We start from the raw sequence: 26357 nt of genomic DNA, 5'->3' as shown, positions 1-26357 counted from the left end.
GTAATGGGCAGAGAGATTTGAAATACAGTTAAAAAAAGCTTCCAATTAGAAAACCCCAGGTCCAGATGCAGTACTTAACGTCTGGCTAAAGTATCTCTGCATGAAGATTTAGCCACAAGTAAGAAATATTTATATGCGCACCCCAAACAGACACCAACCTGGTTAACAACAGGAAAAACAATGCTCCTGCTTAGGATAACTTGCAGGTTCACTCTTAACAATTTTATAGACCAATAACTTGCCTTCCAACAGCATATAAACTATACAGTGGAATGATGCTGACAGAGTTTATAGTTATTTAGAAGAAAATTAAATCATGACAGTGGAACAACAGGATAATAAAAGAAAGCTGTATGGAGCAAAGGATCATTTGTTGCTGAATAAAGTCATAATGGAGAACTAAAAAGGGGAATAATCTAAATAATGGCATGGACTGACTACAAAAAAGCATTTAACAGTATCCCACATTCATGGGTAAGAGTGCTTAAAAATGTACAAAATACACCCTACACTGATCAGTTACATTACAGTAACCATGAAATGGTGGCAGACCACTTTACTATTAAGCCATGATGAATGACAAATTATTATTCCAGGGGTAAAAATTCAAAGGGATATTCCAGGGTGACTCCCTGTCACTGCTGCTATTGTGTCTTGCCCTTAACACATTAAGCTATCTACTTAACAGATTAGGCCATAGCTATAATTTGGCTCCTAGAAAACAACAAATTGTAAAGACTTCTCATCTTCTCTTTGTCAGTGATTTAAATCAAACTGTATAGCTCATCAGATGAGGAACTGAAAGCACAACTCATCAGATGAGGAACTGAAAGCACAACTGCAAATGGTCAAAACCTTTTCAGATAATATAAGAATGTCCTTTAGTCTTGATAAATGTGCAAAAGCAACCTTTAAAGCAGGAAATCTGCAGCACCAAGAAAACATCAGTTTGGGACAGGAATGTGATATAAAAGAACTTGAGAAGAAGGACTGTACAAATATTTGGGAATTGATGAAGAATCAGCAATAAAACATGAAAAAGTGCAAATAAAACTTAGTAAGGAATATGTTAGAAGACTTCATTGAATTTTGAAAACAGCATTGACATCTAGGAACAAAATTCAAGCTATAAACCGATTTGCTTATCTTGTTCTAACTTAATTTTGCAGTAATTGACTGGCCCAAAAAGGTGTTGGATAAATTAGATAGGAAAACAATAAGGATGCTTCATTCTTATCAGATGATTTATAAAAGTCAGTGCATACCAAGATTATACATTCCCCGTTCCGAAGGAGGTATGGTCCTCCCGCTGAAATTGATTACATGTATAGATTTACAGTCATGGGACTGCACACATCTGCTGACCTCATAAGACCCAAATATAGTGAAAGTTTTGAAACATGAGAATAATACATCTAAGGTGCTTTCCCTGCTTAGTGTAGTTGGAAGTGTGTTGGTGTCAAGCAGGAATGGAAATCAAACCAGAAGTAGATAAAAAAATTAGGCAGCAACTGAATGTACCAAAAAACAAAAGAAAGAATATAAGGTAAAGGATCAGATGAGAAGGCAAGAGATGTGGAAAATGCATAAATATAGTTGCAAGTATGGAAAATGTCTGGAAGAACCACCTGTTGATCAGGATGGAATGCAGGAATGGTTAAGGAGAGTTGAATTTAAACCAAAAGATGAAAGGTTAATATTGGCAGCCCAATACATGTTGGTTTACAAAGTCCATTGAACATGTGGGAGAAACAGACAAATGTAGGTTTTGTAAACAGAATTGGAAAAGGTCTCACACCTTGTTGCTGGTTATGACCTACTAATGGCAGAAGGACTGTATACTGAAAGGCATAATAATGTGGCAAGACTGTTGCACTGGCAATTGTGCAAACATTATGGTATTAAAGTGGCTGAACAACACTGGAAACATGAGCCACAAAGCATAGTAGAAAATGAAGTCTACATCACATGGAATCGCCCATTACCAACAGTTCAAAAGATAGATGCGAGAAAACCAGATATAGTGGTCCATGAAAAGAAGACAAAAATAGCATTGATCATTGAAATCACCACACCCAGTGACTACATTGTCTTGCGTACAGAGAGACACAAAGTCATAAAATATCAGGATTTGCAGGCAAAAATGAGAGCAGTGTGGAGAAAGATACCCAGGCAGTTCCAGTAGTAGTAGGAGCAACAGGTCTTATCTAAATACAATTGTAGATTCTTTTTTATACGTTACCAGTACATGTAACTCCACACAAATTGCAGAAGGAGTAATTATTGGGCACATTGTAGGTGTTGAGAAGAGCACTTCTGACTGACATCAAAGATAGAATAGAAACATTACTAATTTCAAAGATAGAATAGAAACATTACTAATTTCATGAACTTTAATCGTACTTCGACTTAGGATTGGAGTCCATTCCCATCATGGTATTAGAAACCCAAAAGACTTGGATAAATTAAAAACAGGAGATTAACCCTTGTGTCAATAGATGGGTAGCCAACTGGCTCACCAACAGAGTAAAAGTTGAGGATTCCATCTCTACCACTAGACCAGTTACCAGTGAAGTACCACAAGGATCTGTGCTGGGCCCTCTAGTGTTTGGACTGTATTTTTCAGAGATCCTGGAGAAAGTAAACAGCCTGCGTCTTACCAAGCTCACTGATGATTGCAAACTAGGCGCAATTGTTGAGACTTCCAGTGATGTTAACATATTACAAAAGGGGCTAACACAGACAAATGATTGGTGCCAAAGCCACGGACTAAATCTAAACACAAAAAGTGCATTATTATCCCCTTTGGCAAAGAGGAATTCCTACAATTTACAGTATTGACAGTGCCCCCCTTAAGCTCAAACCCAGTGGTGTGAGAGTTATTTATTTATTTTTATTCACTTATTTACTTACTTACATTTGTTTACCAGGATAGTCCACTAGGCCAAGGAGAACCCATTTTCAGTGGAAGCCCGGGGAGAAAAGCTCCATAAGCAAAGTATTACACAGTACATATATAGTAATTGTGTGACAAGCAAACATAAACCTCACAAATGTGATGCATAGTACAAATTCAATACAGCACCATACGGTGGAGAGCTAAAAGATAGTACAATCTGATCAATACACAGTAGTACCCTGTCAGACTGTGTACATGTGCAGCATAGTACAAAGTACCATATGTGGAGAACCAGTAGGTGGAACCTTCTGAGAGCCAATTGTAGAGCTATGCAAAAGCAATACAGATAAGTAAGGGCATCACATCCAAGACTAAGGATGTTATAATTCCTGTGTATTCGACCCTTATCAGACCACTAGTAGAGTACAGTGCTCCTTTTTGTATGCACTTCATCAGACATTTGCAGAAGCTGGAGAGACCACAGAGGTTTCTCACCAAGAAAATTCACGTCCTCCACCACATGACTTGCATGGAAATACTAAAAGCCCTGTCACTGTACTCTGTATCTTATAGGCTGCTGAGAGGTGACTTGTGCCTGGCCTACAGGGCAGTCTCTGATCCTGCCCTAGTGGAAATGCTGTGCATCTGCAAATCAAGTGGGAGAAGAGTCATTCACTCCAGGGATCTCAACCTCTCCTGAGTCATTAACAGCACATGCTGGAGAGAGAGATGTATCTCCCAGAGATTGTCACTCCTCTCGAATAAACTCCCAATTCACGTGAAGCAGAGCTTCTTAATGACCCAGTTCAAATTCAACCTGGACAATTGGATGGGAGACTGTAAATTCACCTCAGGGGTGGCATGTATGTCCCTCATGGACAGGGGTAGTTGGTGCTGATCATAGACTCACTGTGTGAATAGCTACCAGCTAACCTAACTGGGGTCTGTTGGGAAATACTGTTGTAACATGGCTAGGGTTGCAAAGGGCCTAGGGCCATTAACCTAGTAACCTCCTGTGAACCTGTGTGTGTCTGACCTTTGCCCTTAAAGCAGCCACACCTCCCTAGCTCTTCCCTGTTCACCCAGTCCATCAATCCCTCTGGGCCCTGGCCTCCAGCAGATCTCAGTATGAGAACCACTCTGCATCTCCCCCCAAGGTACGAGTTTGCATCATCCCTGCTTGCGCTATCAAGTGTCCAAGCTGATAATTGAACTCTGGTGGCTTGGACTGCATTAAGAACTGTATCCCCCTATGCCACTGACACAATGACTACAAAAGTTACACACTTACTGTAATGTTAGATTGTAGATGAGCAGGGCCACTTTCCTTGACGTACACAACTGCCACTCCCACCCCTCACCTCTGTGTAGTCTGGAATGTAGAGGGGTATGGTACTATGTTGGTGATTTTCTGTTTCATTGTGGTGTGACTTGAGAGATCTGGAGGGGAATGTTGTTTGTAGAACATTATGGGTAATAATATGGGGCAAGAAGTCTACAAGGTTACGAAGCAGAACAGTTTGAAATCATTGATTTATTGGGCAGTATCTATTGAGAAGTTTGAAGCTTAGTTTTTTCTGAACATAATTTATTAACTTCTATATCAAGAGTTGAATAAGCATAGATGAGTACGCATTCTATACTTGCAAACACTTGTATGTTAGTAAAACATTTTTGGACTGGTGTACCCTCTGTGAAAAGATCTAGCCATGGTTTCCCTTTCCTTTATCTAATATTTACCATTTCAGATGTTGCCTTTTAAAAGTGGTGCACACTAGTACCAAATACCCCTCCGATACTGAAAGCGCCCATTCTGTCCCAAATACATTTAATCACGCAGATTAAATTCCAGTTAATAATCTTTAAAATACACTTCACAACATAATATTGCATCGCAGATATTCTTACAGCAGCAGCAATTTTCTTACATATGTCATTTGAATGAGTCGGTGAATCCTTGATATTCAGATTCTCTTAAAATGAGTGGAAAGTGCTAATGGCAGTCAGCTTGCGCTCTTGTATGGTACAACCTGTTCTCAGCCTACAAACAATTTATTCCTGCCATGTTCTCATAAGATCATTTAAATGGTGGGTCCACATCTCATCTATCCAGTCACTACCAACCAAATGATTTGTTGTAAATTGCGACTTGAAATCTTGCAACCGCTTATTTTATAGAGGCTACTGTTTATAACAATATAGTCCAGTGAAGTAAATAACTCACACCATTCATAAATAAACCTAGTTCTGAAATGTTTTAATTTATAAATCTGCATTTAAACCACTCAAGGTGCCAAGCTCTGCTCATCTGCAAGAATATGTGCCTACAAATTGGGACATGGAGTACCAAATGCATTTATTTTCAAAATTAAGAGCTTAGAGCACAAGATGTAATTTGTATTAGCATAAAAGGTCGGTCTTTAATCTTACAACTGCCAGTTTCATGGTATACAAAAGCAAGTTGGGACTATTATTATCTCTGCTTTTATTTATAAAAAAAAAATCAATCATGGGCTGCTATCAGGACTCAGAAAAGGACACCGATCTCCTGATTGAATACATTTAGTTGTATTAAATGAACATGAATTTATTGTTTTTGTAAATATCTTATTTGTATTGTGTTAAATGAACATGAATCTATTGTTTTTGTAAATATATTATAAGTGATTGACTCAGCTCATACATTTCAGGATATGTAAAATATTGTCCTTCTGTATATTGAATGTTGTTCTTATATGCTGTACTAATACATTGTATAGTATCTTTCTGTCTGGAGCTTTTCTCCTCAGGCCTTCATTGAAAACAGGCTACCTTGGCCCAATGGACGTTCCCGGTTAAACTGAAATAAATAAATAAAAATAAATTATGGGAGGCAGAATGGAATAGTCCCCCCAGCACAGTATACATTGCTGGTAGGCCCATCTAGCCTGTAAACTTGCACATTTCCAAGGCCTCTGCAAAGCACCCTCAATGCAGTAGGATCTATACCTCACAAGGATAAGAACCCTCATCTGGGGGCATGTTTTTCAGCAAGACAAGGCCTAGATGTTCATCGTGTTTCACTGTTGCAGTCATGACTGTAGGGTTCTCCCCTGCCGGCAGGCATCCCTCGGTCGGCCAGAATCCCAAAGTCTGGGTCCGGCGTCGGCTGTTCAACCACGCTCCTTGACGTCAGAGCGCCAGGAGTACAAAGCTGACAGCCGACGCCATCTTCTCCAGTCTTTCTTGCCGTGCAGTGATAGCAGTTCGCAAGTGCCGGTCGGCTGACTCCTGACGAATTTTTCTTTATACTTTGGTCCGAAGACTTTCTTCTCCACTCAAAGCTAAACTTTTCTTGCTCCACTCTGATGTCAGAAAAAGTTAATAATTGTATTTCATGTGGGAAGCAAATACCTCATAAGGATTTTCATTCTTACTGTATTCCTTGCTTAGGCCCTGACCACAACGTAGCTAGTTGTCGGTTTTGTGCTAGATTTAATCAGTGTACTATTAAACGAAGATACGATTTTGCTTTTGGCGCTTTAACTACAAAATGTCGGATATGGTCCGGGCTTGGAGTTCTAAGCGTTGCAAGGATAAAGACAGGCCTCCGAGGTCCAAATCTGATGATAGCGCACAAGCAGAGCCAGCTTCAGGTCAGTGAGGCACTTTTGCAGCCGTCAGCCATTTCAGAACCGACGGCCGAAACGGACTCTCATGAGGAGTCAACCAGGCCTTTAAATATTTCTGTTGCAGGACCTTCGGACAATGCTCCTTCGGATGGGTCCGGAACCGCTGTGCAGGTACCGGCTTCTGAAGGGGTTTTCAGGCCTACTCGGCTACTAGTAAAGGCAAAGCCAAAGACAAAGGCAAAGACTCCTTCTAAATCAAAGACTTCAACACAGGCCTCTTCTGAACCGGCTCCCAAGTCACAGAAACAGTTACTCAAGATGGCGGAGGATTTACTTACTATGATTAGGGGTTCACATCCCTCTCCAGACAAAAGGCCAAGGCAGGATGTTTATTATGATTCCTCTGATCAGGCTTCTGTTTCCTCAGTTTCTTCTTCTGATCAGGAATATTCTTTCCCTTCTTATGAGGATTCTGATGCTGAAGAATCCATTCCTTCAGCTTCTCCCCCTGAGGATTTCTCTTGGGAAACTTTGCATGAAATGAGGGAACATTTCCACTGGGAAGGACAGGAGTATGAATCCAAGAAAAGACTGAGGGATTTTCTTCTTCTTCCCCAACATAGACCCCTGGCTATTCCTCCTGTTTTGGATATTGTGGATGATGCCTTTTCGGAGGCTAACTCCTGACTCTTTTCCTCCTGCTCCTGTTAAGCCTGATAGATATTACAGGGTTCCTGATTCCCATCAGTTTTTATACAAGAACCCTTCTGCTGACCCTGAAACCATTTCTCAGGGTCCTAAGGGAGTTAAGGCCGCTTCTGCCAAAAATCCTATTCCTACTGAAAAGGATTCTCGATCCTTAGAAAGATGGGGCAAAAGTGTACACTTCTGCTACTTTGTCCATTAGGGCTTTAAACTGTCAGTTTCATATGCTTAAATACCAGCAATTTCTCTTGTCTGTCTTAAAACAAAAGCTTACTTCCATCTCTGCCTGTGCAGATGATAAGGAATTACATGACTTATTGCATGCCTCTGAACAGGTTGGGAAGCATGCTTTACACTGTGGATTTGATGCCTTGGAGGCCTGTTGTAGGGCTGCGGCCTCTGGCACAGTCATTAGAAGGCATGCATGGCTAAAGGAACAAAATTTACCTGAACAAGTAAAGGCTAAATTATTGGATGCTCCTGTTCAGCATAATGTTTTGTTTGGATCAAAAGCTGAAGAGGTGATTAAAAAGATGGAGGATAAGGCGAAATCCATGCAAACAGTTAAAGATTTCTTACAAGTACAGCCACCTAGATTTAGCAGGAATTGGCCTTCAAAAAATTGGTCCTTTCCCACTTCAGACAGGCCTCAGAGGGGTAGATATAGATGCTCCAGAGGGAGGCCTCAAACACAAGATGCTTATAGACCAAGATAGTGGACTGCTTCCACCCCTAGGGGAGGTGAGGACAGGTCACAATCTCAAAGGAAACAAACTCAATGACTCCCTCTGTTAGGCTACAGGAACTTGTTGCCTGGAAGCCCCTCTCGGAGGAAAACTCTCTCTTTTTTATCAAAATTGGACTCAAATAGCCCAAGACAAATGGGTTTTGTATGTGGTTTTAAGAGGTTACAAATTCAGTTTTCATACCTTGCCAAGGCCAAGCGGATGGCCAGACCTTCCAAAACATCAGTGGACGGAGGCCTTAAACCAGGTGGAAGCTCTTTTGGCTATGAATGCCATAGAACTGGTTCCTCTTTCAGAGATGGGAAAAGGTTTTTACTCAAGGCTCTTTCTAGTTCCAAGGAAGCAAAACTCATGGAGACCCATTCTGGATTTGTCGATCTTGAACACCTTTCTAAAGATTCCAAAATTCAAGATGCTTACTCTACAGCAGCTACTTTCAATGCTGTCCAAAGATGCATGGATGGTAACTTTGGATTTAAAGGAGCCATATTTACACATTCCCATCAGGCAGGATTGCAGAAAATACCTCAGGTTCAAGGCCAGATCGAGGCACTTTCAATTCTCTGCGCTGCCCTTTGGATTGTTTACTGTGCCCAGGGTCTTCACCAAATGCCTGGCTCACTGCAGACTCAGAATTCAAATTTACCCTTATCTGGACGATTGTCTAATTCAGGCAGACAGCAAGGATGTCTTACTCCAGCATCTAGAATTTGTACAGAACCTCCTCAAGTTCCTGGTATTCTCTGTAAACATAAAGTCAAATTTGACACCATCACAACAGATAACTTTTCTGGGTGCACTTCTAAACACCCCAACCCAGATGGCATTTCTGACATCCGAAAAACAATTACAGCTGGCTTCAACCTTCAAAACCTTGGCAACTCTAACTCAACTATCTGCAAGGAAATTCCTGCAGGCTTTGGGTTACATGGCCTCCTGCATCCTTCTCATACCATATGCAAGACTACACGAGGAAAATACAGTGGTACCTAAAAAGTGTATGGTCTCAGCATTGCCACAGTTTAGACATACTGATCTTCGTCCTTCCTTGCCTTCAAAAGGAATTTCTTTGGTGGTCCAGGGCATGTGCTCTAAACAAAGGGAAACCCTTCCATCTGCCTCCTGCCACTCAGATTCTAAAATTGTCTGCAGGGCCTTTGGACAAAGGATCAGAAGCACCTGCATATCAATTTAAAGTAAATGTTCCTTCAGGAATCTTTTACAACCAGGACAACTACTAATAAGGACAGACAACACCACAGTTATGTGGTACATAAACAAGCAAGGGATCTATGCAGACTAGCCATGGATCTATGGAACACAGCTCAATCTGGATCTTCAAGCTCAGTTTCTACCAGAAATAAAACTTCCTGGCACCACAGTGAGCAGAAAAACGGATTCACACACACAAGTGGATGCTGGACACCAAAATATTCAGGATGATAACAGCAGTCTGGGGATGTCCTCACATAGACCTCTTTGCATCTCATCTCCATCATCAACTACAGAATTTTTGCACCAGGACTTTCCACAGAGAAGCTTGGAAAGTGGATGCCCTGTCATTCAGTTGGAGGAACCTCTCAGGATATGCCTTTCCGCCTCTTCCTGTTCTTCCACTGGTTTTATTGAAGATAAAACAAGACAAGCCCAAGATGATTATCTTGCTGGCTCCAAATTGGCCTCTGCAGTTTTGGTATCCAACTCTAAAAGAACTTTCTGTCCCAGCATCCCTGGTTAATCCAGGGCCTTTGATTTCTTCTTTACTGCCCAAGCAGGTTATGGATGTCATTTTAGAGGCCAGACGTCCTAGCACTAGAAAATCTTATGCAGGAAAATGGAAAAGATTTTGTTCCTGGATGCAGGCTCAGGATTCTGATCCTCTTCTTCCTAACATTACTTCAATTTTACTTTACTTGACAGATCTCTTACATAAAGGTCTCTCTTTCTCTTCCATTAAGATACATGCCTGTGCTATTTCTGCTCATTATACTACAGACCCTCCCATCTTTTCCCACCAGCTCATGAGACAGTTTCTCAGAGGAGCTAAGAACTTAAGACCTCCTAGATCTCCTCCCATTCCTGCCTGGGATCTTAACTATGTTTTGGAAAAACTAATCTTGCCTCCTTTTGAGCCTGCTGCCTCTTCTGACATCACGTTTTTATCTTGGAAGACAGCTATCCTGTTAGCCCTAACTTCTGCCAGGAGAGTTTCAGAGTTACAAGCTCTTATGGGTGTGGAACCTTATATTATTTTTCATCAAGACAGGGTATCTTTGAGGACTAATCCTACCTTCATGCCTAAGGTGGTTTCCAAAGTGGCTTTAAATCAAACTATCCACTTGCCAACCTTTTTCCCCACTCCTCAAAATAAAGGGGAAAGGATCTTACATTCCTTGGATGTACACAGATAACTACGTTTTTACCTGAACAGAACCAAGGACATCAGAAAATCAGAACAATTGTTTGTTTCTTATGCTTCAAGTTCCCAAGGTAAAGCCATTTCAAGACAGACCATTTCTAAATGGATTGCTCATGGAATCAGATTTTGTTATTCTCACCATGGAAAGCAAATCCCAGGGAGTATACAGACTCATTCCACCAGAGCTGCTGCCACTCTCTGCGGCCTTCCTCAGGGAGTTCCTACCAAGGACATTTTGGAAGCTGCAACGTTCAGTGCATACTTTTCAAAGCACTACAATCTACCTCTCTACTCTAGTCTAGGGGCAGGCTTTGCCTCTGCAGTCTTCCTCCCTTTCTTTCAGCTTTGGGATTCTACCGCAACAGTGAAACATGATGAACATAGTACAGTTGTGTACACCTACCATAAATGTAGATGTTAAGTGTCTTCACTGTTGCAGTCAAACCTCCTCCCTGTCCCCTCTTATTTTTACTTTTGTGCATTTTCCTTTTTCACCATTCTTCTGAGGTGTATTTGCATAGGTTATGGGACTTTTTTCATTTTGGGACTCCTGACATCTGGGGCAAGAAAATGTCAGCTTTGTACTCTCTGGCGCTCTGCGTCAAGGGCGTGGTTGAACGGCGCCCGGACCCAGACTTTGGGATTCTGGCCATCTACATTTATGTCAGTTCCACAAGAGCTGCTCTAAACTTGATTTAGATGGAAAACAAACTACCAAAAATGTGTGTTCAGTAAGATATAGTGATATTGGCATCCCCTAAAATGTGCTTTGTAAACCATATTCTATAATTCCTTTTTGGTACATATTAGACTAATAATTGATTTCCTTCATGAATATTCTACTAAACTACTTTCAATTGTCAACATCTAGTCCAATACAGAATTCGTTTTTTTTTTATAACTGTACATTTGTTAGAACGTCATTTTCAAATTTTGATCCCTGACTTTATGACAAAGCCATTTGTGATCTGTCATCTAAACAGTTATGATTAGGGACCCAGAGAATGAGTATCTGCCCCAAAGTTTCCTATTAACAGATATTTCCATTGGGCCACTTAGGTCTACATCTCTTGTAAGAGCAAACAACACCATTCAAAAGATGTCCCTTTGCAGCATATACTGCAGCCCTTTACTTCTAACATCTAGTGAGAAGCAGTCCAGATAAACTGCACTATATCTGAGTCTAATGGTGCCCGTGTGAGCACTATTAGAAACGCTCTTTGACCATTTTTAGTGAGCATCACCAAATTTATAATCATCTTAAACAGTTAAAACGCTGTCATTGAAGATGGTCCCACCCAAGTAATTGCAGTTGAAAACTGACATTTTTAAAGAGCAAACTTACAAGCAAGGTACAATAAATCATACAGCAGAAAACTTCAAATTTAATGCAAAAATTCTCCTGACTTAACATTTTAAATGTGTTATATTAAATATGTGACAATACATTTAATAAACTGACCAGCTAAGAGTCCCAAGAGCTAAAGGCAAACATTATGGAAGTCACTCCATAGAAAATTAACCACATGCGTTTTGTTACAGTTCTGGGTCATTTACATGGTACTGAAGGTAATCCAATGTGTTATCTTCTGTCCCAGAAGCTTACAAAACTAACCCACTGGTGAGCTTTTTCCAGTTATTTTTGTTCGGTTTTAGAACTAGGTACTTTGTACATTTCCAGTGCAGTATAAGCAAAGTGGTACCAAAAAAGACCTTGAATAACTGGATGCATCTGCTTAAATGTTCAGATCTTTAGTCTCTACTTACACAAGTGTCACAAATTTTGCTCACCTTTTGGCTGTTTGATCAGAATAATCATTGACAAAATACTTTACATTTTACCGACCAACAGACTTTACCAGACTGCCACAGTTGAGGCAAAACCTGCAAAAGACTGGAATGTCAACAGATTGTTTTAGGTCACCCAGTTGAAAGACCAAATCTCGATAGGTTTTCTGCAAATTGATACAGTTCACTGTGCAGTTGATTTTTCTACCAAACTGCTGTTCATGTAGGCTGCCCATTTTAGTCCTTCCTCTCTAACAACCCCCATCATGCAGAAGTTCTTACTCCTAACTTGTCTTTCAGTTCTACCACCTGAATGGAAATCTCAATAACATCCTGTACAAACTGGTAATCTGCTCCTTCAATAGCATACCCCTGCTGCAGTGGCAAAATAGAATCAGCTTGATCACAGAATTGAAACCCACTTCAATATCGGCCACATCTGTTTTTATATTTACTACTTTTAATCATCAGTTTTTTTTTAAAGCAGCCTTGAAGAGACTGAATAACATACTTTTTTCATCAGGAAGTGCAGTGCCTTGAAGATGGATTAATTAGTGCTCCTAATTTGCTTTAAACATTTTAAATGATTTAAAGATTCAGTGCAAGTCTGTGTCTTAACAACATGCTGTTTATATAACTGTTCAGGATGAAAACAAGTTTTTTTCTAATTGATGCCCACTATAAAAGAAAAATAGTTTTGATTACTTTTTTTTTTTCTAGGAAGGTGCAGAAGGGGCTGAAGCTGCAACAAAGTACGTTTCAGAAACAACTGCTGCAGGTGGAGAGCAAGTGGAAGAAATGACAGGAGGTGAAACTAAGTAACAAATTAGAAATGTAGTGGCTATGCCCCTTACATCCTGCCTCCTGTAACTGTCTTGATTTAACCTAAGGAGAAATTGTGCATCATCTAACCAAAGTAGAGTACACAATGAAACTGCAAATGGTGCAGCAGTAGCGTTATCGCCTCACAGGAAGAGGATCTCCAGTTCGATTCTCAGTTGGGGTGCCTTCTGTGCAGAGTTTGCATGTCCTCCCTACGTTTGTGTGGGTTTTCTCCAGGTGTTCGGTTTCTTCCCACATTACAAAGATATGCATCTAGAGCATTTCTCACCGGGCCTCTGCTGAAAATTGGCTTCATTCCAGCTTGGACTTTCCCGATAAACAAATAATAAATAAATCATTTGGGTTGTCTCTGTATTAAGCTGGTTTATTTTCTTAGTAGTATTGCAGTGGTTTTGAGTCCTGTTTGTATCAAAGCTTTAATAAATAATCATCTGTCTGTCAAACAGATTACGCCTGCTGAGAACTCCTTAAAACTGTTTAATTTGTGCGGAGTCACCCTCATGCTCAGGAGTAACTGGTTTGCAGTGAGTGGAATGATGCTGCTGTTGTATAAAAGGTCTTGCAGAATTATAGCCTACTGCAGAGGCTCTAAAAGTTGGCACAAGAACCTTCTGCTTCCAGAAATTTTAAACCTGACTTGTCCAAGAGTCAAAAAGTTATAGGTTCAGCCTTATACCAAGAAGGAATATAATCTTTTTTTTTTTCCTTCTCAACTGTAGAACGTCAGAAGTTTTTCAAAAAGCTTGTGGAACTGAAGTGATGCTGAATTTAAATTTTGTTGATGAGCTCAGTCAAAATAATTCTCAAAAAATCATTAAAAACAGGTGTGTTCCATACCAACAAGCCTTTATTCGTCACAAACAAGCGTTCCTCAGTGACAAAAATAAGAAATATTTTCTGGGGGTGGGTACTTGCTGTTCTAAAATGCACTTTCAGCCCCATTTATATTATTTGCCTTAAATAGGCTGGTTTAAAATTAAACAATACATATATTTTACACACCTACCACTAGTGTATAAAAGCTGATATGTTTTAACATTGTAAAATATTTCTGATTTTTGTTACTGAAGATTGCTTCTCTGTGATGAATAAAGGATTGTTGCTTTGGAGCACTACCTGGGTTTCAAGATTTTTGGGGATTATTGTGACTTGAGCTCATCAACAAAGTTTTAAGACCACTAGTTTTCTCTATTTTTTTTATTTTTTCCTTAACACTTGTGGTGGTGAGATTGGAACTAGACCGATTCCTATGCTCGTTCACTTTTTATTCTACAATTTAAATTTCCTACCATTTTAATAGCAGAGTCTTCCACAGCTCTGGTCAAAGCACCTACCCTATTTTTACCAGGTGTGGTTGTTACTCTTGCCTTTTAGTCTCCAGCGCCCAGTTTAACCTCCCATTTCCTCATCAGGTTAACAACAAGACCTCTCCATATCGCCCATACCCAGGTGTCTGCCTTTCTGAAACTGGCCCACTAGAACATGGTACAGCAAGTAATAACCTTATCAGTACCTGCTTGGGTATTGGTGTACCTGATGTCTGTTTTAATTATGTTGGTTTGACAGATGTCACAATATCACAGATGAAGCTAACATTGTATGGATGGGATGACTAACCCAACACTAAGAACATCCTTTGGGGCCAGGATTTGCAGGTACTTTTCCTTCAGGAACAGGTGTATATGCAGACACAAGATTGGTTTGACAGATGTCACAATATCACAGATGAAGCTAGCATTGTATGGATGGGATGACTAACCCAACACTAAGAACATCCTTTGGGGCCAGGATTTGCAGGTACCTTTCCTTCAGGAACAGGTTTATATGCAGACACAAGATGGTAACCTGCAAATGTTTTATCTCCCAGGCCCATACTTACACTTATTAAGGGTATCAGAACTTGTCAGAGATTTGGGATGCATGACTAGGCTTAAAAAGGCCCTTGTGGTCTTTAGCCTAGTAAACACCTATGAACATTCTTTTACCAGTTGTGGCTTGTTTCACACCATATGTTATGGAACTGGGACTCTCTCTCTTCCTGGCCTGCTGGCCAAGAGCACAGTCTGTTTCTCTCCACTGCAGCTATATTTTGGTTTGCTCAGGAGTCTGCAAACCTCCATCCTCTCTACCTCATTGTTGAGGTTTTCCCTTCCCCACTAGGTCACAGTTCCTTCAAATCCTCCACCTCAGGAGCATTTTTAAACAAAGACAAAAGATTTAAACACTTCTTCAGTTAACTTGTCCTCATCAACTTGTTTTTTTAAGTAGGAGTTTCCTCCATCCTCTCCTGTGACCCTAAATTTAGGGGGAATCCTCAAACGTAAACAAGAGAGCGAGAGGGTAACCATTTTATGCCATCTTGTCCCCCTAAAGAAGACTACATCAGCATCATAGAAGTGCAGTGCAATTGTCTTAAATGATACCACTTTAGTGGATACATGTCATGACATTTGTGGCCTATGTTGCCAGGATGGCAGGTTGAATGTTCCACCCCCTCCAAAAATGTTCTATTTGGGAGAGACTTCAAGACTAAATGTCATTTGCTCCTTGATGGCCTTAGAGAAGATATCCTGCTCAAATAAATTCTATTCATTTCTCACACCCTATCATGAATTCTAGGCCTCTGGAAAATATTAGAAAGTGTGTGTGTGTGTGTGTGTGTGTGTGTGTGTGTGTGTGTGTGTGTGTGTGTGTGTGTGTGTGTGTGTGTGTGTGTGTGCATGCACACTTACACCCACATTCTTCTCAATGAGAGGGCTGAACAGTCTCATTTAGATGCTATATTTTCAGAGAGATTTGTAATGAATTACAATGCTATATAGAGGAGATGTAAGTTCCCTAAGGACACTGTTATGCCCCAGGCATCCAAGCCATTTGCAATTTTCAGTCTTATGGCACAAGTTACATGAGATACTGCAGATAAATCTGCAGGGATTACAAGATCTAGAAGTGATTCACACTGGCACTCTTGACTTTTAATCAGTTTGCATGGGACATTAAGGCATCCTTCATAATCAGTTTGCATGGGACATTAAGGCATCCTTCATAGATTCAACTTTTAAAGGGCCCTTGCTGTTTGGCCTCGACATGGATGACTCCTTAAAGCTATGATGGACAAGGGGCATATCCTTCTGTGGCTATGAAATGTTTACCCTCCTCATTGCAGCTTTACCAGTACAAAGAGGAGTCTGAGGGGGACCCCAGTTCTGCAGAAAGCAGCTTGCTAGAAGTCTCATGCTAGAGCCTAATAAGTGAACTGGCCCCCTGATTACTTTCATTGTAGCCATAGACAACCCTCAAGGAGTCAGCAGCAGTTCAGACGCCCATATACAACCACACCCAGAAGGAGTAATCAGAGGATCAGTTTAATCATTACTACCAAGGCATGGGTAAGGAGCACTCACTGTATGCAACAGTTGTCATGTACAGTGTTTTTTCACCTCCTTCCTTCTCACCTATGTCTTTGCCAGGTATTCCTCCACTCAAAGGATCCAGGGTAGGAAGGAGGTGCAGAAACCTGTTAAGAAGAGGAGCCATCCAGGAGAAGTCTGATATTTTCTATATTCTTTTAGAGCTACAAACAGGAACAGGGCACCTTATGATGAGAATGATCAGTAAATTCCCACTGATTACTGAGGGTTATGCTGTTTGAGTCCTGCTTTTGTTATATGGTTTGCTAAATAGTGCTTGTGTACTTTTATTGTCCGCTTATTTTGAGAGAGTGAAAATTATGCCAACACATTGGAGGGAGAACAGTCCGAGTAAGAACTCACTGCTTCATGTTCTCTGTATGTATGATCTCAAGGTTATAAATATCAAGATGGGGGGGTGTGGGTGGGTTTACCCCTTTTGCAAAAATAGTTTGGCTTAATTCTTACTTCTTTACTTTTTTGTTTGCATTTGTTTGAATTTTACTGTTTGTGTTTTTTTAAGCATTCAGGTTTCAAGGTGCATGGCTAGCCCATGAGCATTCTTCCTGATGTACCTGACTGCTCATTGAGTTGTGTTTTTATGTAGGTGACTGCTCAGTGAGCATTCTTTATGAAGCAGGGGCTTGCTCAGTGAGATTTCTTTGAGTAAAAGTCACAAATAGTGGCAAACCCTTATGTGCAACAAGTCAAGAAAAAATAAACCAATAGTTCTTGTGATTAAATAGTTGCTCTCCCAAGAGATGTTGAAACGAAAACCACCAAATAATGCAGACTAGATACTGCTTACGATAAAAACTGAACGCAAATTTTTATTTAACCAGAAATAGCATTTTCGCTGTAGACGTAGCTGCAGCTTTCTCAGAGGCTAATTTCAAAAATAGCCGCCAAAACCAGGCTTTTAAGAACACGTTCATACATGAATTAGCATAAATATTCAATTAAAGAGACAGGATATATTTAACAATGAATACTCCATACTGACAACTAGTTACATAGATGAATAAAAACTTTTATACATTATTAATTATACTAAATAGTCTTATAAAAATCCTAAGAAAGCCCCTTCAAATAGAAAAAATACTTCCTAGTAACAGGATACCCTCAAATAAAAATATATATTAGTTTATAATAGTGCAAATTCCATTAGGATGTTACAAGTTACGCAGTTCTGTTACCAAACTGCGTTCCAATCAAGTCTTTGATCACTATAAATACATAAAATTAAAAATAAAAAATAAATGTATTAAATAAAGAAAAATAAACTATTAGCCTTACCGCTTCTTTTCACATAAGGACTAGCTAGGGTCTCTATGCTTCTGGTTCTAGAAGAAGGACCACCTCTTTATCAATCACAAATCGTATGGGTATTTACCATCATGACTGATCCACTAGAAGAGGTCCACCTTTAGTAACAGATCCTCCTAGTCTCCTTCATGCTTGCATCAGGTTCTTGTGTTATTTTACTGGAGTCTGAGTTCCATCTCTTGTGAGCTTTCATGTTGTCTCATAACTGGAGAAAGAAATGGAGAACTACTGGATGGGGTGGACTTGGCAATCTGAAAAAAGTTATCTCAGCCATGTGGTTCCAACACCTGGGGCATAAGTCTCGCTGGTTGTTAAAGATGGACTTCTAATTGTTTTATTTTTATGATAATTATTGATAACATTCTGCTGCTATTGCTGAATAAATCATATCTGACCCCCTTTCTTTCCCACCCCCATTTATTGTATAGTACATATTGTATAGTGTATTTTGTTTAGTTTAGATCAAAATGGTCTATAAATTCTTAGGAAAACTATGTAGTAGGTTAACAGTTCTTTTATATATATATATATATATATATATATATATATATATATATATATATATATATAGAAATATAAAGGTTCACTAGGTCTTACTTTGTAGAGGCAAAACTGAAAGACTGCATTAACACATTTGTACAAAATTAGAAATGTGTAAGCAAACGGAACAAGTATTGAAATTCAAAGAATGGGTATAGTCTCACACACACAGTATATATATATATATATATATATATATATATATATATATATATATATATATTACTTTCTTGGCATCACTGAATAAGTGTGTGTATTTACATGGCTGTGGTGAATACATATTTTGAGAAGAGGGAGGAGCATAGGGTGATGTACAAGAGTGGAGGAAGATGCACACAGGTGGATTATATCCTATGTAGGAGGGCCAGTCTGAAGGAGATTAGAGACTGTAAAGTGGTGACAGGGGAATGTGTAGTTAGGCAGCATAGAATGGTGGTCTGTAGCATTATGTTGATCAAGAAGAGGAGGGCAAGTGTGAGAGCAGTGCCAAGGATCAAATGGTGGAAGTTAGGGTGAGTGTGAAGTGGAGTTCAGGGAAGAGTTAAAACAGGCACTGTGGGGCAGTGAAGAGTTACTGAATAGCTGGGTAACTACAGCAGAGATGGTAAGGGAGACTGCTAGAAAGGTGTTTGGTATGACGTGGACAGAGGAAGGATGACCAGGAGACATGTTGGTGGAATGAGGAAGTACAGGAGAGTATACAGAGGAAGAGGCTGGTGAAGAAGAAGTGAGATTGTCTGAGAGATGAAGAAAGTAGACAGGAGTATAAGGAGATGAGGAGCATGGCAAAGAGAGAGGTGGTGAAGGCTAAGGATAAGGCATATGGAGAGTTGTATGAAAAGTTGGACACTAAAGAGGGAGAAAAGGACCTCTACCGATTGGCTAGACATTGGGACCGAGCTGGGAAAGATGTGCAGCAGGTAAGGTGATAAAGGATAGTGAGGGAAAAGTACTCACAAGCGAGGAGAGTGTGTTGAGCAGATGGAAAGAGTACTTTGAGGGGGTGATGAATGAAGAGAATGAGAGAGAGAGAAGGTTGGATGATGTGAGCATTGTGAATCAGAAAGTGAAACGGATTAGCAAAAAGGAAATACGGACAGCTATGAAGAGAACGAAGAATGGAAAGGCTGTTGGTCCAGATGACATACCAGTGGAAGCAGGGAGGTGCTTAGGAGAAATGGCAGTGGAGTTCTTAACCAGATTGTTTACTGAAATCTTTGAAAGTCAGAGGATGCCTGAGGAGTGGAGAAAGTGTTTTGGTACCTATTTTTAAGAATAGGGGTGATGTGCAGAGTTGTAGTAACTACAGAGGGATAAAACTGATCAGTCACAGCTTGAAGTTATGGGAAAGAGTAGTGGAAGCTAGGTTCAGAAGGGAGGTGATGATTAGCGATCAGCAGTTTGGTTTCATGCTGGGAAAGAGCACTACAGATGCGATGTTTGCTCTGAGACTGTTGATGGAGAAATATAGGGAAGGTCAGAAGGCGTTGCATTGTGTCTTTGTGGACTTGGAGAAAGCATGTGATAGGGTGCCTAGAGAGGAGTTGCGGTATTGTATGAGGAAGCCAGGAGTGGCAGAGAAGTATGTAAGAGTGGTACAGGATATGTACGAGGGTAGTGTGACAGTGTTGAACTCTGCAGTGGGAGTGACAGATCCATTTAAGGTGGAGGTGGGATTACATCAAGGATCAGCTCTGAGCCCTTTCTTATTTGCAGTGGTGATGGACAGGTTGACAGACGAGATCAGACAGGAGGCCCCATGGACTATGATGTTTGCAGATGACATTGTGATCTGTAGTGAGAGTAGGGACCAGGTTGAGGAGACCCTGGAGAGGTGGAGATATGCTCTAGAGAGGAGAGGAATGAAGGTCAGCAGGACTAAGACAGAATATGTGTGTGTGAATGAGAGGGAGGATAGAATAATGGTGAGGATGCAGGGAGTAGAGTTGGCGAAGGTGGATGAGTTTAAGTACTTGGGATCAACAGTTCAGAGTAATGGTGAGTGTGGAAGAGAGGTGAAGAAGAGAGTACAGGCAGGGTGGAATGGGTGGAGAAGAGTGTCAGGAGTGATTTGTGACAGACGGGTACCAGTAAGAGTGAAAGGGCAGGTCTACAAGAGGGTAATGAGACCAGCTATGTTGCATGGGTAGGAGACGGTGGCATTGACAAAAAGGCAGGAATCAGAGCTGGAAGTGGCAGAGTTAAAGATGTTAAGATTTGCACTGGGTGTGATAAGGATGGACAGGATTAGGAATCAGTATATTAGGGAGTCAGCTTAGGTTGGACGGTTTGGAGACGGTCAGAGAGGTGAGATTGCATTGGTTTGGACATGTGCTGAAGAGGGATGCTGGGTATATTGTGAAAAGGATGCTAAGGATGGAGCTGCCAGGTAAGAGGAAAAGAGGAAGGCCTAAGATAAGTTTTATGGATATGGTGAGAGAAGACATGCAGGTGGTTGGTGTGACAACAAGATGCAGAGGACAGGAAGAAATGGAAACAGATGATCCACTGTGGTGACCCCTAACGGGAACAGCCGAAAGAGAAAAATAAGATTTACATGTCCTGCCTCCAGTGTTTTCTTGGGCTTACACTGGTGGAGAATATGGAAGCTGGCCTCTTACTTGCCGTTTTTCAGATCCTCAAAGTGTCTCTGCTACTTATTGCAAATCATATTTTGAGCTACTAATTCCATACAAAGCTTAATTGTTGTGTACCTGGCATTATTTGCTCACCAGATGACTCCCAGCCATGCAGGATTTACTACAGAGACTTGTGGATTCACTGGTAAAAACTGACCAAAATCTGCTGCAGCTTGGAGTAACAGTTAGTTGTGCTGGCTTCTATAGCTGCCAACTATAAAAATGTGTCCCCTATGAAGAAACTAACCAGGGAGGATGACTTAATGTTCTACTTGGTAGCATTTGAATAGTATGCCACTACAAAGAACTGGAGCCAAGCAGGCTATCAAAAATCACGTCTTAGCTGAGGGTAGAAGCACTACAGATGTACCTCTTCATGGTTAGGAATAGACTGAATGGACTATGATGAACTTAACTTTTGGTCAGGGCTGTTATATCTCCTGAAGTACAAGTATGCACTTTTAAGTGGCTAGACAAGTAAGCACACACTCAAAGCAGATTTTAAAGCTCTATCTTGAACCTACCAAACAGCATCACTAAAGCAAAAAATCTTAGAAATCTTATCACTAGACAGTTAAAAGAGCTTTGTCTAATAGTGTAAGAAAATAGGAACAATTGATCCCAATAATTCAGATTAGTAACTATTGCAGAAATATATATATATATATATATATATATATATATATATATATATATATATTGTAGATTAAAACTGACTGCATTAAGAAGTGGAATATCATCTGCCAAGCACAAATCAGCAAGTGGTGTATTAATTTGTTACAAAAGTGTGTATTTGGGTCACATGGTAAATTCTGACAATACTGCTAGTACAAATAGGAAAACTGAAATGGGTGCTGTTCCTATACCCCCTTAAAAGCCCAGACAGACAGTTAAACCTAGAAAGCAATTCCTAGATTGACGTAGGGGTCCTTCAAGGAATGGTTCCTGAAAACCTGGTATTCTTAAAGAAACATACTACAGTTTTGTCAAAAATAGATTAAAAAATGCCAAACATTCCTCAAAACATATAAATAAATGTGGAAGGGTTCCCAAGGGGGCTTATCTGTCCAAAAGGAAGCCTTAGGTCAACTACTGTTCCTGAGAAGTCTCAAATGTGCACTTGCATGAGTCGGCAAGAAAGTGCTAAAGATTTTTTAGTCACTCTGGCTGCTTATATAGCTCCCTCTAATAAGGGTTAACTTAGCCAGAGCGACCATCTGGGAGTGGGTGAATGCTTTTGGAAGCTGTCCAGTTGCTATATCCATGGAAGGATACAATCCACAGGCTAGTGCAGTAGTCAGAATGATGACCATCTCCTGATTGTACTAGTTTACCTTGTATAACAATGCATTGTAAGTTCATAGGTTCATACTAGGCTATCTGCCCTAGGGCATTTTTAAGCCTAGCCAGAGTGTGTTTGGCTTTCACCACCTATTTTAAATTAATTTTGCTATGCCCTTTTTTGAGGTTAGTATACTGTGCCTCTGTCTAACAGTGACACAGAAGTGATAGCTGGGGTAAACCTAGAATCTCCCATCCACTCATCAAGATTCCTCTTAAAGAGAGTCAGTGAGGGACTCTGCCTAACCTGGACTGGGATTTTATTCCAGAGTGAAGGGAGCCTCTGGGTTATGAATCTGTCCCTCCAGCATGTCCTATTTATTTCAGTGCTGAGGTTCAAGTCTCTCGAGCGCGTGGCTCAATGGGATTTGGATTTTCTGAGGTGCAGCATGTCCATTAATTCTGGGTTGGACATGGCTTTATACATCAGGCACAGATCACCTCTGAGCAGGCGGTATGCCACTGAGTAGAGCTGGAGTTTCTTTAACCGGGCAGCATATGGCATCTGTCTGAGCCCTTTGATCCTCTTGGTGAGGTACTTTTGGGATCTTTCCAGTTGCTGCAGGTGTCTGGTAAGGTACATCCCAAAAGGGGCATTGTACTCAATTATGGGCCTGATGAGGGATGAGTAAAGAGGCACGATGACCTCCCCTGATCTAGATGTGAATCCCTTCATGATTAGGTGGGCTATATGAAATGTTTTTCTAACCACTTTGGCCACGTGGTTGTCAAATGAGAGATTGCTATCAACTTGGGTCCCCAGGTCCCTAATTACTACTTCTGTACTTAATGGATTACCACCTATGTGGTAATTTGTGGGCACTTTGTTTTTGCCAAAGGGGATGACTATACACTTTTTGGCATTTAGCTTGAGGCCATGGCTCTGGCACTAGTTGTCTCTTTCTATGAGGCCCTTTTGGAGGATGCTTGTGTCGGCTGGAGAGTCGATTATGGTGCCCAGTTTGCAGTCATCTGCGAACTTGGTCAGCTACAGTCCTTCTGTGTTGGCCTGTACCTCCGAGAAATATATACCGAACAAGAGAGGTCCCAGGACTGAGCCTTGTGGGACGCCACTTGTAACTGGTTTGGAGTCTGACATGGCTCCAGCAATTCTAACCATGTGGGTTCTGTCCTTGAGCCAGTTTGCAACCCATCTAGTGACATAGGGGTTTATATTTAAACTGTTGAGCTTATCTATAATGCCCGAGTGGGGTATTGTATCGAAGGCTTTTGCGAGGTCCAGGTAGGCTGTGTGGACCACCTTCCCCTCGTCAATGGCCTTGGTGACTGTTTCAAAGAAATTAACCAGGTTTAAGAGGCAGGATCTGCCCTTAAAGCCAAACTGGGTAGGATCCAGTGTCTGTAGGTCCCCAATATCTTTATTTATGAGGTCCATGATGATCCTTTCCATAGCTTTGCAGACCAAGCTAGTCAGGCTTATGGGGCGATAGTTTCCAGGATCCGTTGAGGCACCACCTTTGTGGAGAGGGACCACTGTTGCTGTACGCCACTCTTTGGGTACATATCCTGTATTAAGGCTGAGATTGAACAGTAGTTTTATGTTTGGGTTTAGCTCTTCTTGGAGTTCATGTAGGACGCAGCCCAGGACACCGTCTGGTTCCATTGATGCTGTGTTTTTTTGCTTTGGAGAGGGCGGCTCTTACCTGAGCATCTGGGATGTCAGGGGGGCAGCACTCTGCTGGGATAGATATTTGCCCTTTTGGTGGGGAGGGGGGGAGATTGCGTTGAACCTGTTAGCTAGCATGTTGGCAATGTCTGTGGGTTCAGTGTATGTTTTGTCATTTTGGACTAATTCTGAGCATATCTGGGAACTCCCACCCAGGTTACTAACATAACTAAGGAAAGCCTTGTGATTATCCTTTGTGGCCTGTGCAGTGTTTCTCTCGAAGCTGGCCTTAGACGATTTTATGAGTGCCCGTAGTTTTTTGCTAATACTGATCAGAGATGCCTTCCCTTTTTGGGATTTTGCTCTGTCATGTAGTAGCTTCCTCCTTCTATTGTATAGTTTGTTTATGGCTGGGGTCCACCAGACAGGACGTTTGCCTTTGGGTCTTGGTTTTATTTGGGATTGCATGATCCATGCATTCCTGAAGGTGTTCATAGAATGCGTTTATAAAGGATTCTGCGGTCTGGGCTGTATTTTCCACAGGCCTGGGGGCTTTGAAGGATTCCACCTTCGTTTTGAGGAGTGTGAAATTTGCTTTAGAGAAGTTTTTCACTGTGGTTTTCTGGGCAGGGGGTGGGGTCGGGATGTGAATATCCAGTGAGATTAGTTTATGGTCTGATCTTACCAGTGAGGGATACACTTCTGGTCTGGAGCATAAAGTCCCCATGTTGGTGATGATAAGGTCCAGTATGTTTTCCCCTCTTTTGGGAGTGGTAACAAGTTGTTCCATAGCATTTGAGTTTATATATTCTAGGAACCTTTGGGCTAGGGTGTTGGAGCTAGAGTAATGCTCCCAGTCTATGTTTGGGTAGTTGAAGTCACCCAATATAATGGTGTTTGGAGAGACCTTCATATTTTCCAGTGTTCTCAGAAAGGCCGAGTGAGGTTCCTGGGTTTGGGAGGGTGGTCTGTAGCAGGCTATAAACTGGAAGGCAGTTTTACCCACTGTTAGTTGCACATGGATAGTCTCTGATGCTTCGTGCTGTGCCACCAACCTGGAGGTGTGGGTATCTTTGACGAATATTGATACTCTCCCTCCTTTTGTGGTTCTGTCCAAGTTTTGGGGCCAAAAAGCATGGTATGAGGTATAACCTGGTAGTGCTGGGGTGCTCTCGGGAGCCTTGAACCAGGTTTCTGTTACTGCACAGATATCGATGTTCTCCATGCTAATGAGAGTTTCGAGTGCGTGCATCTTGAGGTTTAGACTTCTGGCGTTGAGTAGCATTACTCTTAGTTTCTTATCCCTTGTGATACCTATGGAGGTGGGTTTGTCTTTTGAGCCTTGCCTAAAAAAGGCACTATGGGGGTAGCAAGAGCCCTTGCCAATATCCGAAAGCCCAGGGGTAATGGGTGCAAGCCGTCCCTAGCGAAGCATCGTGGCTTGTCGAGCATGCCATCCCAGGCTGACAGGCATTGGATCCCCTTTGAATGACACCAATACTTAAGCCAATTGTTGAAATTGATCATCTTGTCTTCATATTGTGGCATCATTCTTGGTGAGGGTAAGATGCTACTCAAGGTCAGGGTCATGCCGGCCTGGGCTACATGCTCAGAGAGCTCCTCTGTCTCTTTTCATGTAGTCCAGGGAGGTACATCTCAGGTCATTCACACCAGCATGGACAATGACGGAGTCATATTTGTACTTGCCTTGGAGTGACCTGAGTGCTTGTGTTATGTGGCGGATCCTAGCGCCCGACAGGCAGCTCACCGTGACCTTCTCCTTGTTCAGCCTGGTGAGCAGGACGTCAGTGTGCCTGATGATAGAGTCACCTATTACAAGTGTATCAGGTGTGTTGTTTAGCCTTAAGGACTGTGACTGTTTGGCACCCTGGCTTTGTGAGCTATGTGTTGCATGTGTTTTGTTTGGGGTAGCGGTTGCTTGGGTGTCTGCTTTGGAGGTCTCTGCTGCTTAGGCAGATTATTATTTAGAGCCTCCAGGTATGTTTTTGTGTGTTTATGTGTTTGGTTTGCTGTCGTGGTAGGTCTGTGTGAGACTGGAATTGTAGTGAGTTTGGTTTCCTTCTCCTGACTGGTTACACCAGTACTGAGTTGAGAGAGCTTAGCCTCCAGTTTGGCTATATGGTTGCATCTCTCACATGTGTTGGAATTTTTTGGGAGGAGGAGAGGGTTGTCTGTGTACATGAGGCAGTTGTAACATTGCCTCAAGATTCCCAGATTCACCAGCTGGACCGGAGAGGAGATTGACAACTGACCTTTGGACATGCTAGAATAGTATTGGGAATTCCTTTATAATTGAAAAAAAGGGCCAATGGGGAACAAGGTACTCAATGGGAGTTTGTGAGGGTGTAGTGCTTTTAATTTTTTAGTGCTGACTTATATAATTGCTTTAGTGAGCAAGTGCCTGGTAACTTAAATGCAAAAATGACAAACAGTAACTTTCAA

General features: G+C 41.3%; 1 protein-coding gene across 3 annotated transcripts in view; it reads left to right on the top strand.

Annotated features, from left to right (window-relative positions):
- Positions 1 to 13210, top strand: part of LOC122801681 — a 40990-nt gene extending 27780 nt beyond the window's left edge. For all 3 annotated transcript variants that reach the window (XM_044071191.1, XR_006364782.1, XR_006364783.1), the window contains exon 2: positions 12889 to 13210. In XM_044071191.1, coding sequence (XP_043927126.1) covers positions 12889 to 12908 — 20 coding nt within the window. In that variant the 3' untranslated portion in view covers positions 12909 to 13210. The remainder of the gene's footprint in view (positions 1 to 12888) is intronic.
- Positions 13211 to 26357: the final 13147 nt, after the last annotated feature.

The sequence above is a fragment of the Protopterus annectens genome, chromosome 5.part0, assembly GCF_019279795.1.
Source record: "Protopterus annectens isolate FY-2018-M chromosome 5.part0, PAN1.0, whole genome shotgun sequence".
Classification (NCBI taxonomy): domain Eukaryota; kingdom Metazoa; phylum Chordata; order Ceratodontiformes; family Protopteridae; genus Protopterus; species Protopterus annectens.
The sequence above is the reverse complement of the archived record's forward strand: the minus strand, read 5'-3'. Positions and strand labels throughout refer to the sequence as shown.